Source organism: Miniopterus schreibersii, assembly GCF_964146895.1.
Source record: "Miniopterus schreibersii genome assembly, chromosome: 4".
Classification (NCBI taxonomy): Eukaryota; Metazoa; Chordata; class Mammalia; order Chiroptera; family Miniopteridae; genus Miniopterus; species Miniopterus schreibersii.
The window spans coordinates 13,021,183-13,037,924 of record NC_138105.1 but is presented as its reverse complement, the minus strand read 5'-3'; the positions used below and the strand labels follow the sequence as shown (position 1 = coordinate 13,037,924).

The 16,742-nt window shown below is 43.4% G+C and overlaps 1 protein-coding gene across 1 annotated transcript in view; it reads left to right on the top strand.

Annotated features, from left to right (window-relative positions):
* The window catches only part of STK32A (serine/threonine kinase 32A), a 91,287-nt gene that overhangs the window by 44,895 nt on the left and 29,650 nt on the right, over window positions 1-16,742 (top strand). Inside the window, exon 6 of the mRNA XM_081136455.1 lies at window positions 12,978-13,015. Within this exon, the coding sequence (XP_080992581.1) occupies window positions 12,978-13,015 (38 nt within the window). The remainder of the gene's footprint in view (window positions 1-12,977; window positions 13,016-16,742) is intronic.

The window sequence follows — 16,742 nt, the reverse complement described above, 5'->3', positions numbered from 1 at the left end:
TGAGGATGAAAGGAGATGCTGTTAATTATGCTGGGACAACAGGCAAAACTGAGAAATATTCTGGAAAAATCAGGACATATGTCAATATCATTAAGACTTTCCAAGACAGTCGTGACCAAATAGGAATTTTCATTGTGAGAGAGCTTGAGTAACCATATATTTCTGCCCTCTGAGTAGAGGATATCAGTTTGAAGTGGTATCAATTTGAAATGGTGTCAGATGATTTAAAAAACATGTACATGGTAAAATTAGCAGTGTTCTTTGTCGACATTTAAAGGACAAGGGTGGTGGCACCCTGAGGGTGAGGCTCGTGGGGCAGAGTCAAAAGCATGAAGAGCAACATAGAAGGAGGGAGAGAAGCTCCTGAGGACGTAATTCTCTTTCTAAAATCCCTTCCTTCAAGAGAATCAACCAGTTCATGCTGGATTTGATTGACTCTAAGATAACAAAACATCTCTCAGCTTCTTGGAAGTCTGGATTGCAAGACGCCTCCCAAGTTCCAAGATACTAAAATGTGAGTGGGGAAAAAAAAAAAATCGACGAAATACAGTAGGTTCCCCAAACAAGGAAAGACCATCTGCATAAACCTGCAGCTGAAAATTCGTGACTTCCTAAATTCAGATTGGGAACTCTGTCTCTGGACATGGTAGAAGATTCAGGATTATCCATAGCAGTGAGCAAATACGTGTGGAGCAGAAGGCTGCCATTTTCTGAGGGCTTCCCTCGCACCTGGCACTCTGCTAAGCAATTGTGGATTATTTCACCCAATGTGCCCATGACCCAGGAGGTTGATGGTCCCTGTTTTACAGCTGATGATGCTCCGGTTCAGGAAGTCACTTAGCTCACAAGTAGGCGAGGCCTCCCTTGATGGAAATGCAGAGGTCTTGGCCACGCTCTTGCCCCACAGATGTTGAGCACAGTCAAGGACGTGGTTTGTAAGGCATGGCCACCTGTCTCAGGCCCATGGTCTGGCCATACACTGAAGATGATACATATGGAACCAACAGATGGCAGAACGGCCTGAAACTAGAAGCTAAACTATGTGAGAAAGACCAAAATACATCACAGAATAAAATGGTTTGGGGTGCCTGGCCGGTGGTGCTCAGTGGTTGAATGTCGACCCATGAACCAGGAGGTTCTGGTTCAATCCCCAGTCAGGGCACAGGCCCCAGTTGCAGACTCGATCCCCAGTCGGGGGCATGCAGGAGGCAGCTGATCCATGACTCTCATCATTGATGTTTCTCTCTCTCCTTCTCCCTTCCTTTCTCTGAAATCAATAAAAACATATTTTAAAAATAAATAAATATAAAAAATAAGCTCAGAGGGTTTAAAAGGATTTTAATAGCCAAAGCAGTAGGAAGAATCTAATCCTTGTGAGGGAAGCTAAATGAATGAACTACTCATTTGTCTCTCTCTGGTGACCTCGGATGGGCTGCTTTAAATTGTTTGTCTGCATTGATTTTCCTGCCAGCAATGTGTAGCCTAGTTATTTTTTCCCCAAACATCATAGGTCCTGTTTCTGCCATAATTTCCAAGTGAGACATGGAGTTTTATTTTGTATGTGGATTTTTAAAAAATCCACAGACTTGAATTTTTTCTGCACTTTCCTAAGTAGGTAGAATATTTAGCTAATTTTCCTCGACTTTAGAATTTTTCTTTTCTGTGCTTGTTGGGAGAGACACAGATTGCATAATAACCATTAATTTGCGATTGTACAATTAGACAGCTCTCTTGTTAGTCAAGAAGTCAAACATTTTTCTCTGCACACAGCTTTGAAAATCAGCCTTAGTTTCCAAATCATGGCCAGTTTCTACTTCAATGTTCCCCTTTACTTACATTAAATCAGTGAATGAAGACTTTAAAATATGGACAAAGCGATTATTTGCTTTTGTTTTAAAAAAAAAAATAAGGAAAATAAATCTCATTACAATCCCTCCTATGGGATAGTACTATTTAATTTGTTGGTTGCCACAGTCCCTCCTGTGAATAATGGGATGGAAAGTAATTATTACAGTCGAAAGATGAATTTGTATTCACTCCCTTGTCAGCTGTCAAAGAAGACCCAGTTATGAACGTAAGCTAATGAGGTGAATTGTACGGGACAGTTAAATAAGAAGTCATCTTGGATCAAAACACCAGTTGAGTGGATGTGTAATTGTTTCTTCCTCTCTCTAAGAATTACCCCCACGCTAATGAAGTTATAGCTCGCTGCTTTCTAAATTCCTATAGGAATGGGATAAAATCTAATTAGGAAATTTGTCTAAATAATTAACAGCACAGCAGAGAGAGTTGCAAAAATTTTATTTCCAATCGATTAAAGCTATGTCCAAGTAGAAGTAAGAAAATTTACGATCGTCAGAAAACAAACAGATGGAACTTTCATCAGCTTTGTCACCTTTGCTGTAACCGTAAGAACCAACAACTGACACCCCGGCTCACCTCGGAGCTACTGTAAGAGGCGTGTAGGAGTTAGTCTTTGCACGGCCCCTCTTGGATTGCAGTAGCTACTTGGGAGAAGTTTCTATCATGTTCTCTAGAAATCATCATCTTGACAGTGAAAGAAAAAAACTGAGGAATAATGCTTCTGTCATAAATATTCATTCAAATAGTCATTCAAAAACGGATTCTTGAGCTCCTTTGCCATACAGTGTTCTAAGTGCTGACACTCTACTAGTGAAAGGACAGACAACTCCCCTGGGGTCCCGGATTGATACTGTTAGAGCGTTAAAGGGAGCCAAGTAAACACTTCAGCCCTGATGTCAGAAAGGTGTATAATTCAGTGGCACGTACTATAAAGGAAACAAGCAGTTATGTGTGTGTCCTGAGTTACGCACACACATCACAGTTGCATCTTCACAATGGTCACGATCATGCTTCTCACTGTAGCACCTGGATCACAATGTTTTTTATAAAAAGCTGTCTCTCCCTCTTAAATTTAAGCCTTTATGGGTGGAGACTACACCTCACTCCGGTTGTAATCCCCAGCATATAATCTAACCCAGAGTGGTAGCTGGATAAATCCATGACTGGACAAATGAACGACGGCACTGTATACAAGTAATCCTTGGGGGAACGTAGATGGTAAAGGTCGCTGTGGAAAATGTTGTTTGCAGCTATTTTTAATTTACTCCACACTTTCCTATTGCACATCCATGGTGCGTGGGGCTTCCCCCCATGCCGTATTTGTTTTTCGTGATGTGTAACAAATGACCACAAATGCAATGACTTCATACACATTGATTATCTCGTGGTTTCTTTGTGCCAGGAGTCTGGGCACATCTTATCCGGGTTCTCTGCGAGGCTGCAATCAAGGTGTTGGCCAGAACTGGGTCCCTCCTGGAGGCTGGGCTGGGCAAGAGTCCACGTCCATGCTCAGTGAGGGGGTGGGCAGAATTCATCTCTTGGCAGCTTGTTTTTTCAAATTCAGTGAGGAGAGCAAGACTCTAGAGTAAGTCTGTGAGCAAGACAGAGTATATGTCATTGAATAACATTATATAGTATACCACAATCACAAGAGTGACCACCTGTCAATCTTTTCCGTATAATGTTGGTTAGAAGCAAGCCAGAGAACCAGCCCACACTCAGGACCTGAACACCAAGGGGTGGGGTCATGGGGTCACCATAAAGTCTGTCCACCGTACTTTCTCTAAAGCAGCTGTACTAGCCAGACTCTGACACCAGTTGTCTCTGTGACTTTAAACATAGCTTTGAACTTCCCTGTTAAAGAGGGGGTCAGATGATCAGGAATGTTTCTGTCATACCTGAGCGTCTAGGGTGATTCTTCTCAGCGCTGGTAGGATGCTCTTTGAAGTATGATCTCGCTGTCCCTCTGCTCTGTACCACACACCCTTTCTCCCCATGAAGGCTGCATGAGGGAAATAAACTGTCTCAGAGCATGTGACAGTGAGGTGTGATAAACAGCTTCTAGCACATTTCCTAGTCAAGGTCTTATTTGCAATTCAGTTGCGAACCAACAGTGTTTGTTTGAACCAGGATCTTTAGTTTGTTACAGGCAGAGATGTTCTAGGTTGAGTTTCACCTTTTCGTCTGACTCACACATCCTGTAGTATCTTGGAAGTCACACTTTATTTTCCTGAGGTGATACCTAAGAGGAAAAATATAAGATCTTTCTGCAGCTAATCATGTTTGTCAATGATCATTAAATGACAGATGAGCTCCTGAAAATTGCACTTGCCAATGCAGTGACAGCCCAGCGTCCTGAAGCCCGTGGGATGAGTCATTGGGGAGATGTTTGTCTAATTCCTGAAGGTGTTTACTGCTTTCTGCCCACCAGCATTTTAACCATTTAATTTATACTACAAAGTGCATATATTATTTTCTTAATGACTTAAGGGGAGCTATCATTTATTATGCATATATCAAGAATTAGACACCGAGCTAATAAGCATTTTGCACACACTGCCTATTTTGATAGTCAACAATACCCCGATGGGGTTAACTAACCTGCTCAATTTTACACAGTTAGTATACTAAGGCCAGATTCAAAAGTAGGGTTATGTGATTCACAGACCCCACTCTTCATATTAGGCCCCTTTAGGTTCACTCTTACGAAATAATAGAAATCAAGGTCACATGAGCTCTTTAGTGCTATTTACCCAAAAGCAACGGACATTAGTTTATATACATAATTTTAGTTGGTAAGTGTTACAGGTTAAATTGTGTTCCCCCAAAAAAGATATGTTGAATTCCTAACCCCTAGTATCTCAGAATGTGGCCTCATTAGGAAATAGGGTCTTGATAGAGGTAATCGAGTGAAAATTAGCTCATTAGGGGGCCCTAATCCAGTGTGACTAGTGTCCTTATCAAAGCAGGAGATTTGGACACAGAGGTAGACATACCCAGAGAGAAGGTGAAATGAAGAGACACAGGAAAAACTCCATGTGACAATGGAGGGCTTGGAGGGAGGCCAAAGGCTGCCAGCAAACCAACAGAAGCTAGGAAGAAGAAAGGACTCGCCCCTACAGGTGACAGAGGGAGCAGGGCCCTCCCTGCTGACACCTTGATTTTGGACTTCTAGCCTCCAGAGCTTCGAGACAGTATATTTCTGATTTATTTTCCAAAAGTATACATGCATTTATTCAGGCACCCACGAGATGCACAGCAATTTTAAATATTCATATTCACATATCCTGAATAATGCATCTGTTGAGTCTACCACATGGGGAGCTTAGGTATACTACATAGAAAATTGGCAGGAATATGTGTGACTATCTTTTTTTATATTGTTCAAAATATTACAGAGGTCCTCTTTTTCCCCCATCGACCCCTTCCCACCCCACACCCAACCCATGATGGACACAGACAATAGTGTGGTTTATTTTTAAAGCCACTCAATTTGTGGTACTTTGTTACAGCAGCCCTAGCGAATGAATACAGCATGTTTTCATAGTTTTCTTAGCTGCTAAGATTTCCATCTTCGCTTCTTCTTAGCAGGTGCTACTCAGATCGGCTTCGATCTTTAATTATATTATGGGATGGTAGACAGGTAACAAAACCTGTTCGAATTGTTTGTAAAATTATGGTGGTCTAATCCATTAGCTTTAGTTATGGTAGCCTATTTTATGTTGCCCAGAGACTGTCTTTGCTTACTTTTGTATTTCAGATTTGGTGAGACAGTTCAGCTATTTGTGGCCTTTTTTATAACATTTCGTTTTGCTTTTGAACATCTAGAAGGGAAGTTAACTATTTTCCAAATGATCAAAGCAGCAAATCCAGTATAAGAAAATTAAAAATTCAAAAATAGTTAGAGATGATCTGATTACTTATATTGTGCCTCTGTCACCTGAGGCTGGCTTCCTTCCTTCCAGGGTATCGATAATGTTTTCTGTTTATTGCAGGGAGGTGATGGATTTTGGTCTCAGGCTACTATTTTCTGTGGGCTAGTTAAGAAAATGCCCTTTCTTTTTGATTCGATAAGTCTTCTCTTCAGTGTAGCTCACAAGTCCTTGCCCATGTTCTGTTTCTAACTCCCAGAGCAGAAGGACATCTGAGCCTCAAGAACAAAACGGCGGTGCAGTAATGAGGCTATTAGGTTGGCGTGTTCTACTCAGCTCCCGCTCCCAAGCTGCGGAATAATGAATGAGCATGAATTACACATTGCGAAGGCAGGAGAATCTGCCTTCTTTGTATCATGCATCAGGCGTTTCGAAAGGAGCTCTGGAATTGTGCTTTTCACACAAGGCCACCCATTTGTAAAACCCATTTGAAAAAGGCAAAGAAGTGCTCGTTTCCAGGTTAGCATTTAACTAACCTTCACGGACCTTTAAATAACTTCCATAAGGTTAGGAGTTTCATTAATATGCAACCTGTGACTTGGGTCAGATTAAATTCTACTTTGCCCAGCAAACACCTTAGTACAGAGCTTAAGTGTCATTCTTTCAGGTTTAGTCATTTAACACACAGTATTTTTTTTTTTTCAATTACAGTTGACATTCAATATTATATTAGTGCCAGGTGTACAGCATAGGGTTAGACATTTATATATACACCTTACAAAGTGTCCCTCCCAGTAAGTCCAGTACCCGCCTGGCCCCATCCATAGCTATTACAATATTACTGACTGTACTCCCTGTGCTGAACTTTACATCCCCGTGACCACTTTGTAACCACCAATTTGCACATCCTAATTCCTCCCTTTTTTCACCCATTCCTCCAATCTCCCTTCCACCTGCCAGCCATGAAAATGTTCTCTGTATCTATAAATTTTCGTGATTTTTTTGGTCTGTTTTTTTAGATGCACATGTAAGTGAAATCCACATACTTACTCATCTGCAGTCCCATCCCTGTGACCCCTTCCCCAGCCTTAGAGCCGGGGTCTGGATTCACACAGCCTGTGCTCAGATCCTGGGGCCACCAGTCGGGAGCTCCGTACCTGACTTAGAAAGGTGCCAGATCTCTCTAGAACAGTGATTTTCAACCAGTGTGTGCAATTTTTTTTAAACATGCAATACCCGACTGTTTAGTCAAGGGCACTGAACTCTTTTCCCTCAGATTGTCAAATAAAAAAATGACAACGGCCAACACAACAATAGCCATCTGGTGTGAATGAATCAGTAATATACCTTTTGTTGTTGTTAGATTGGCAAAAAAATATATTACTTGGTGTGCCGCATATTTTTATTAATTCGTTTGTGTGCCATGAGACGAAACCGGTTGACAATCGCCTCTGTGGAGCAGTCTCACTGTGGGTAAAATTGGCAGAGTGCTGGCGCTTACCCGCAGGCAAGTGGCAGGCGCCGAGTAAGTGAACTGACACCTGTAAAACATTTAGCACCGTTCCTGGCACACGATTCATCAATGGCGGTGCTTTATTATGAGCGTGTGTTCCTTGTAAGATATGAAAGCCAGACATCGCAGTGTGTGCAGCAGCTGGCTTCACTCTGTGACTTATTTTTGGCCAGGCACAGTGCCTGGTACCTCCCGAAAGCCAGTGGGTTCATGGCTCTGAAAAGGCTCAGGTGCTCTTTCATCTTCATTTTTATTCTCTTGATGCCTAGGAGAGTTCATTTGTTTCATTTGCAAGTGGCAAGTTTATTTTTTCCTACTGCAAGAGGGGATTCTTTCGGTTCTGGAGTTGAAATGGAGCAAATTACCTTCCACCTTTACCTGAATTTTCCTCTCCTTCACTTAACTGACAAAAGAAAACCTGTTCCCATCCACAGACCACAGTTGACCTTGTTTCTTTTCAGCTCCCCTTACTGTATACTCTCCCTCCCTCTACCTGGTACATTTCTTCACTTAAAACCTGGTTGGGTTGCCTGCTGGTGTGGCTCAGTGGTTGAATGTTGACCCATCACCCAGGAGGTCACAGTTAGATCCCGGGCCAGGGCGCGTGCTGGGGTTGCCGGCTCGATCCCCAGCAGGGGGCGTGCAAGAGGCGGCCGATCAATGACTCATCATTGATGTTTCTCTCTCTCTCTGAAATCAATAAAAACATATTTAAAAAACACACAAACCCTTGTGGGGTGGAGTGAGAGACCCAGGAGACGTGCGTTCCGGGTGGCCCTTGCAGCGGAGTGATGTGTTTCGGGTCCCTGGTGCTCTGTCCTTGCTCGCTTGCGGGCAGAATGGGTAAATGTGACCCCGGATTCTGTCTGTGTGAATCCAAATGAAAGGAAATGACAGTAAGGAATGAACATCGGCTCTTCCTAAACTGTAAGGCAGGAAGCCTTGTCGTCTGAGCATTCTGCCTCCAAATATTGCAAGATGTTAAAAATCTCAGGTTACCGGGGCCATGGTATAGGAGGGCACTTCTCAAACTAGGGTTTCTGTACTGTTGGGGACCTGTGATGCCAGGAGAGGCAGGATTCGCATTCCAAATCAGGTTTACTCCACAGCAAGAAATTTGGAACTTTTATGTTAAAAGACACGTGGATATATTAGAGAGTAAGGTGCAAAATCGACATACAATGGAAACTATGAAAATTAAATTTGCTACACACCTGTTTGAACCAGTTTTTCAAAAGCAGCAGCCACTTGGTAAGAAAGAGATGAAAGATGAGACCTGGTCCGTAATAACCCAATCCTGGCAGCTTTCACCTCTGCCCCCTGTTCCAAACTGTGTGTTTCTGCTTTCAACTCCCCCTCACACTCTCCCACCCCACCCACCCCACCCTTTTCTTAGCACAGATCTGTTTATGTGACCAATAGCCTTTGTGTGACACCTTAAATAACCCTAAATAATATACTATAGAATTATATGTATGATACCCCCCAAGAACCTGAAGCAGACCCGATCTGGGAGGACATGTAACAAAGAATTAAACCCACACTGTGCACCTGTCGGAAAGCCGCGGGACACAGGGAGGTGACCTGGGCCTGGATACACCCCTTTCTTGTTTCCTGCTCTCCCAGCAGCCGGATCGGATGGCGGGGTGAGCCACTTGATCCCAGGCAGGCGCCCGAAGGGATGTAATTAGCCTATTAAGTTCTGCCACTGTCCTGGAAAGCCACCCAGGCGAGAAGGGCGGGTGTCTCAGCTCCGCCTGGGACCCTGCCCACCCACAGCATTGGGGGGGCCCCACTGTCTCGCTCCCACAGCGGAAATCAGCACCTTCGGAGGGACGTGGCCTCCGTCTCAGGGACATAGGCTCCGGTGGCAGGGCCACTTCTTGATGGCCCCTACCCGATACACGCAGCCACCTACCAACACGGTCAATCGTTTCGTCGGCCGGCGGTAGACAGTGCGTCTTGCACAGAGTCGGTTGGTATTTTGGGGGGAGGGAGGTGGTGGCTCTTTTGTTGTTTTCTCTTAAGGGAAAATGAATACATGGCCTATTATTCCGGAGGCCTGAGAAACCGAGGAACCGGGTCCACTCATTTTTTATGACAGATCTTTACTTAAGCACTTCCTTTGTTCCGGGCACTCTGGGGAGCCTGGGGGTACCGCAGTGAACGACCCAGAAACGGTGCCTTTTCTCTGAGGGCTGGGTGGCCTCTGTGTGTTAGGAGGACATGCAGGTCAGGGGTGGGCTGGAATAATGACAAAGGAGTGAGCCAGGACATGGGGACAAGGGGACAGTTGGTGGGATGGTGAAACGATGATGGGAGGCAGGTCAGGGAAGTGAGGGGCTCAGCTATTAGGTGGCATGTCCACAGGGACATTGTCATCACCAAGAATGATAACAGTGAGAGGGGACTCGCTAGTTCCCTGCTAATGATATGTAGGGTGTCAGAGGCCTCCATACAGATTTTAACCAAATAATTTGTCCAGAATGTAAGCATTGCACTTTTACACCTTTACATCCATAGGTAAGCTTTTAAGGGGTTCCCATTTTAAAATCAGATTGATATTTCTGGATTTGAATGGTGCCTGAGTGGTATTTCTGAACACGACTGTGTATAAGAAGGTCTAGAAGGGTCTGTTTTGGGACAGGTGCCTGGCCCTGTCCACAGAGAGTCCAGTTGCCGTAGGGCTGAGCTCGGCAGGTGACAGAAGCCATGGTTTATAAAGCCCGCCTGGCGATTCTGAACATACCCAGGTTTGGTAACCACCGAGTTAAATCATATTACAGAGCTTTAAATGAAACCCTATTGTAGAGCACCTTAAGTGAAACTATTTATTAGATTGCCTTAAATGAAAGAGACACTTCAGCATACGTTATTTCATATTTAGGACCATTTGAAAAGATAAGAAAGGGGTGCTAAGTTTCAGAACTAGAAAATCTCAACTTGTTCTGGCAGGAATTCTTACATAGCACTCTGGGCTTCTTTTCCTTTCCTTTCTCCTGGTGTATGAATAAACAATGCTCTCATTCTGCGGCTGGCCCTGTCTGATGAAGAGGTCACTGCATCCCATTTTGCAAAAACCACATATGCAGAATCTATGCCTATACACTTTATTTTTATGTTAAAATCCACTTTTTTATAATTTTCTAGGATTTTCCTCATATTTTTTTCTCTGAATTTAGTAGTAAACACACTGCTTCGCCACTTTAAGCCTTTTTAACATGGCTCCTTAGGAATCTTTCGTATTCTGTCCATCCCTAAAGGAACTATATCTCAGTTATCTAGATTTCTGAAGTCCTGGCATAGCGACTTATCAAAATAGATGAATACTTGAGGAATTCATGAATGTGAGATTGAAGCTAAAAGTGTCACCATTAAACTAATTGTTACCTCTGATCTCTGTGTTCTTCTTTGAGCATGATCTTTAGTTTCCGGGGCAAGTAGTGGGTATATTGATATGTAGCTTTAATAAATAATAAAAGTGGTGCTCAAGTCTGACAGCTGTTGAGGGGAGTGTTGGGGGGAAGGATTGAGGGGGGGAAAAGAAAAACCTCATGAACATGTATAACAGTGTGGTGATTGCCAGGGGAGGGGTGGGGGGAGGTGAAGCACAGTATCGGGGGGATCGATGGTGATGGATGGAGACTTGACTTGGGGTGGTGAGCACCCCTGAATCCTGTATACCTTTGTTAATCGGCGTCACCCCAATAAATTCAAGTTTTTTAAAAAAGTGATGCACAGGGATTTATAGAAGCTGGTAAAGTGTCAAACCCAGAGCAATTCATTTACCCCAGCAAGCCCTCATAATCCAGGCCACGGAATCAGTGTGTGCTCTTGCCACACCCAGGCCCCTTCCTCCGGGCAGGGTTCCTCGGGCCCCCTCCTCACTTGGCGAACACTAACCGATGCTCCCTGGATGCAGGTCTGAGAGAGGCAGGAAGAGCCTAGCACCTGGGCTGCCTCAGGCTTTCAACTGTAGAGTGTTTGGCGATGCAGCGCAGTGCTCGGGTAGATCGTTAGGATTAAGCTTGAACGCACTGGACACTCTCCTGGTATCACCGAGTCATTCATTACACCGTGAGCCTATGTGATGGAGTAGTGGTGGAGTCCAACATTAATTTAGAAACCAACCCTGACATCAAGGAGTTCATGATCCAGTTGGAGGAAAAATAAATATAAATGATAAATGTTATGATGGAAGAAGTATACTCTGCAAAGCATATAGAAGGGACAGTGACTCAGAGCTGGAAAATCAGGACAGGCTTCCTGCAGGAAGTGGCATCTGAGCTATGAGGTGAGGGATGAATCTGCACTGTCCGGGTGCAGGAACAGCTCTGATTCGGGCGAAGGAACAGCAGAAGGTGGAGGGATGCAGGGAGCATTTAGGGGACCCCGTGTGCTTCCATGTGGCTGGAGCCAGATGACAAAAGGGCCTTTATTCCATATGAGTGAGTTTGAACTTGATAATTCTTGAAATAATGAAATCCATCAAAGGGTTTGGGGTAGAAAATGCACTATTGAGAGAGAGAGTAGCCATAGCAACATGCAGTTGGAAAACCCCCTACACTCTATCTTTTTAGCAAATTGTACCCTGCACCAGAGAAAAAATTGCCACAGCTACAGCTGATCACTTATAAATCCAGAATTCGCTTTAAGACCCTAACAAACTAAATGAGAAGGTACTCAAAGCTCATGAGACTTCCCATGCACCGCGGGCTGGGGGCGGCACATACTTGGTTCTGTTTGTAGGCAAGGGGCTTGTTACTCAGTATGTTCCAGAAAGAGGACCCTGACGATCTTGGTCTGTCAAAGACCTTGAATAAGGTCTCCTTATTCAAGCGACATAAAAGCCACTTGACTAGGCTGAAAATGTGTTCCTAAAACCTATCTCAGGATGTCTTCCCTAATGGCTTCTGTGAATTTAGGCTGAAGGGCTTTAATGGCGCATTAGGGGAGGGCAGTAAAGCCTGAGCAGGGAGGACAGGGCCGTAGGAGCAGCAGTGCTGCTGTGACCGAGGAGCTCGGCCTACAATATTTGTGTCGGGAGAATTGTGAACTCTACAGGCCGTTCCTCTAAGTAGTTATCATGGAACTACTCCCTTTCCTGGAAGACGGTGAGTTTGTTCCCTCCTGTGGACTTAAGGACCTCGCCCAAGCACAGAAGGCTGGTCCAAAGCTTCTCATGAACCACCAGGAACAATACTTATTAAGTAGCCAGAGGGTTATAGCACCATCCTAAGGAAGATTCTGATGTCTGCAAAATCCCATTATAGACCTTTTTTCCCTTGTTTTATAGTTTTTACATTCATCCCAGATTTACATAGATGACCATGATGATTAGTACCAGTACCTTATGACACTTTAAATGCCCCGTACAACCCTGTGGAGCGACACTTACATGCTTAGATATCAAATGCTATAGAAATTAAGAGTCTAGGTTTTGAATGAGAGAGAGCCAGGTTCAGAGCCCAATTCTTCCATTTATTATCTCCGACCTTGGGCTAAGTTACTTAACTTCTTTAAGCCTCAACTTTCTGACCTGGAAATTGGGGGTGTTCATGGCTATCATCTCATCGATTCACTGTGAGAATTGAATTAGATTGTGAGCGAGGGGCCAGCACATTGTTTCAACCCTACCTATTAGCCTTCTTGAGTATTTTCCTCTTTCCCCTTTCGTTCCCTATGTTTGTTTTATTATGAACAACTTTCTCTTCTTTTTATTCCCCTAGGGATATGAAGCCTGACAATATTTTGCTTGATGAACATGGTAAGTAAATGATTTGTTTGCAACTAGCATGACTTGCATATAGAACAAAAATGATTATACCCAGCAGAGGAGTACTACACATAGAAAAGGTGTCGTACTTGATTGACTTGAGTTATATGTACAAACTCCACTTAACTTTATTATTTTTAATCCCCACCTGAGGGTATGTTTTTATTGACATGAGAGAGAGAGAGAGAGAGAGAAACATTGATGCAAGAGGGAGACATTGATTGGTTGCCTCCTGCACGTGCCCCTACTGGGGATGGAACCAGTGACTCTTCGGTGCATGGGACAGTGCCCCAACCAACCGAGCTACACTGGCCAGGGAGCAAACTCCATTTTATAAGTGGGAGGGACAATCTGAAGGAACTTTAGTATTTACAGCAGTGGCGCAGTACACCAATACACCCTAAATAACACTGAGTTTACCTAATGAGAAAGTCATTCTCTTTCCAATTTCTTTCCGCTCCTACTGATTTCTTCAAGAAAACCATCATTAAGATTTGCCTTAATATCTTTATAGCCATCAGCTCCTTATTTTTATGAAGACAGAACAGGCCTCAAGCTCAGGGCATTTAGCAGACAACAATATCTCCCTAGAAATTAGGGACACTATTTTGGTGATATCGTGTCTACTTCTATGCTTTCCTGCTTAGGAGGGCAAATTGGTTTTACGTTTGCGGAAGAGATATCAAGTTTTCTGTTCAAAGGTCTTTCAGTTTAAAACATCAGTCAATTTAAAGAAAATTACAAAGGAGATAACACTATGTGTGGTACCCAGATAGAAACATGATATAGGGATATAGGAAGAACCATGAAGGTGAAAAATGAATGATTGCCTTTCAACAAACACAGGTTAAAGATACCCTGTAGAACAAGCCTTTGCCAACAACTATTAAATGTGTCTCTTCTCTTTCTAATATGGATTGGAATGTACATTTGGATTTATTGGTCCATCAGAGTAGCCTGCAGGACACGCAGCCCACACGTTATCAATGTTACAGCGGCAACAAGACCTTCCTTCTGCTCAGGAAGCTGCCAGCTGAGTCGTAGATCTGCAAAGCTCCTCACTCATTTGACTTTAACAGAGGGATTTGCAAGTGGGACTGAAACTCCACGTACCATCCATTGCTCATTACTTATTTACCCAGTTGCATTTTGAACCTGACTTGCCAGACCTCACCTGTGCTCAGACGGCTAAGAAACACTTCTGCGTATGACCTCTGATTTCAAAGCTCAGGGTCATTATTTATTTACAGACTGTCTAAAAAGATTTTTTCCACTTTCTTTCAACACCTTATTTCTCCCTTCCCTTTACTGATTCTGACATTTGGGAACGGGTTCTCTGAATTTGAGCAATGTGAGCAATGGTGAGACATAGCACGAAGGTGACTTTTGTTAACACACCAGCTCTCCCCAGTGCAAATAAAGCCTACGGAGCCTCACAGTTGTGGAGAGGACCTCCCCTAGCCTCTAGAGGCCACCTTTGCACCACTTAGAAAAAGGTGCTTCATCTGCCCACCAGTCTCACGAAGGTGCATGGCTGGTTGGTCAAGCAGAACGCAGGTTGGGGTTCTGCTCCCACCTGCCCCATTGCCATTGTCTACAATATAATACTCTACCATTCATTGAGGCCCTGAATGGAGACATATACGTCCTGTCAACCAAAACCTGCTCAAGATTTACTGTCCATTTCAGAGAACAGTATTTTAATCTTAGATCTCAAACATGGCTTCATCCTAATTTTACTAGGAAGTTGTTCTGTCCCCTCTCATTCAACTTCTTTCACCTCCTCATGGTTTCTTGTCAACTTGATGGCTGTAGATTATGAGAAAGGTCCAGAAATAAACCAATCTGCAAGTTTGACCACTCTTAGAGAGTATCCCTTTGAAAGATTGTGCAATACTATAGTTAGGAGCATGGATTCTGGAGCCAGATTGCCTGAGATCAAAACCAAAGAAGATATGATACATATAGACAATGGACTACTACTCAGTCATAAGAAAAGATGAAATACTGTCACTTGTGCCAGCGTGGATGGATCTTGAGAATATCGTGTTAAGTGAAATGAGATGGAAAAATTGAAGAACCATATGATTTCAATGATATGTGGAATATAAAACTGAAAGCAACAAACAGACAAGACAGAAAAACACACAAAAACTCAGACGTAGACAACAGTGTGGTGGCTACCAGAGGGAAAGGGGGAGAGCTGGGGGAGAAGAAAGTCAAGGGGGCCAATATATAGTGACGGAAGGAGACTTGTCTTGGGTGGTGAACGCACAATGAAATATACAGATGATGAATTATTATAGCATTGTACACTTGAAACCTATATAAATTTATTCATCAATGTCACCCCAATAAATTTAATAAAATTAAAAAAAAAATTCATCCACTCACTAGCTCTGAGAGTGTCAACAGGTTGCATAAGCTTTCTCTGCCACCTTAGTTTCTCCAGGAGTCAAAAGAATACTTGTCTTTCTTTATTTCTTTTTTGTTAATTCTCACCTGAGAATATTTTTTCCATTGCTTTTCAGAGAGAGAGTGGAAAGGAGGGAGGAGGTGGAGAGAAAGAGAGAAACATCAATGTGAGAGAGACACATCAGCTGGTTGCCTCCAGCACACGCCCCAACTGGGGCAGGGAAAACTGCAAGCGAGGCACGTGCCCTTGACCATAATCGAACCCTCGACCTTTGGGTCCTCAGGCCACGCTCCAACCACTGAGCCAAACTGGCCAGACCAAAAATACTTATTTCTTAGGCTCCTTGTACAGATGGACTGACATACTATTTATAAAGTGCTTGACTACAATACCTGCTGGAAGGAAATCACCCAATGAAAGTTAAATATTAGCATGAGCCCATGAGACAGTAGCGGCTTTCTCCCCGAGGGAAGGAAACGTAGACTATTTCACTTTGTTTTATGTTGCTGCGTGTCTGTATCAGATAGTCACTGAGTGCTGGGTATATAATTCTTTCCTAAAGAGTTATTTTGATTCCAGAAGGGATTCGGCAAAGATTTGTATGTCTACTTGTTAGATCTTGTGTTTAAACAATTTCGTTGAACCCTAATTCTCAGGTAACTACACTGTCAATGGCCCATCCTGCTTTCATTCACGTGTGCAGGGAGCTAAACCCGATTTTCAGGGCATTTTCTTCTTGGTGGGGCTGGGGCTCAGTTGCTTAGGGGCCGTGAGCAGGCGTCCCAGTTGGCCTGGGGGATGGTCCCAAGTATACATGTTATCTGGGGTACTATTTACAATGACCCCTTTTCTTTGGAGTTTTTGGTTTGGACAACGAATTAATATGGGGCTTTTCTGTATTATATTCCCATCCCGAACTCAACTTGAGAGTCACTATACTTTAATAAGAGAAACAGTCAACAATAAAAATTTTTTAAAAATTCATCAGGAAACAAAAAGAGAGACATTGCTTTGGGCAGGATTGGCTATGTAAGTAAAATAAAAGCAAACGAACAAAAAAGATTGAGAGCTATTTTCTAAACACTGTCCTGGGATCCCTTCCTGGGGAAAATAATTTTCGAGGCTGTTTGCTTTCTGTTGATTCAGATTCTGAAAAACTAAGGCTTTTAGGCATTGCTCGGGGACCGTAATTAACCACTTTTCAATGAATCAATTCCTGGCAATCCCCACCCTGAACGCATCACGCAGAGCTGCTCTTGGGAGACCCAGCTGACCCGCAAGTCAGTGCTGGCCTTTTGGAGG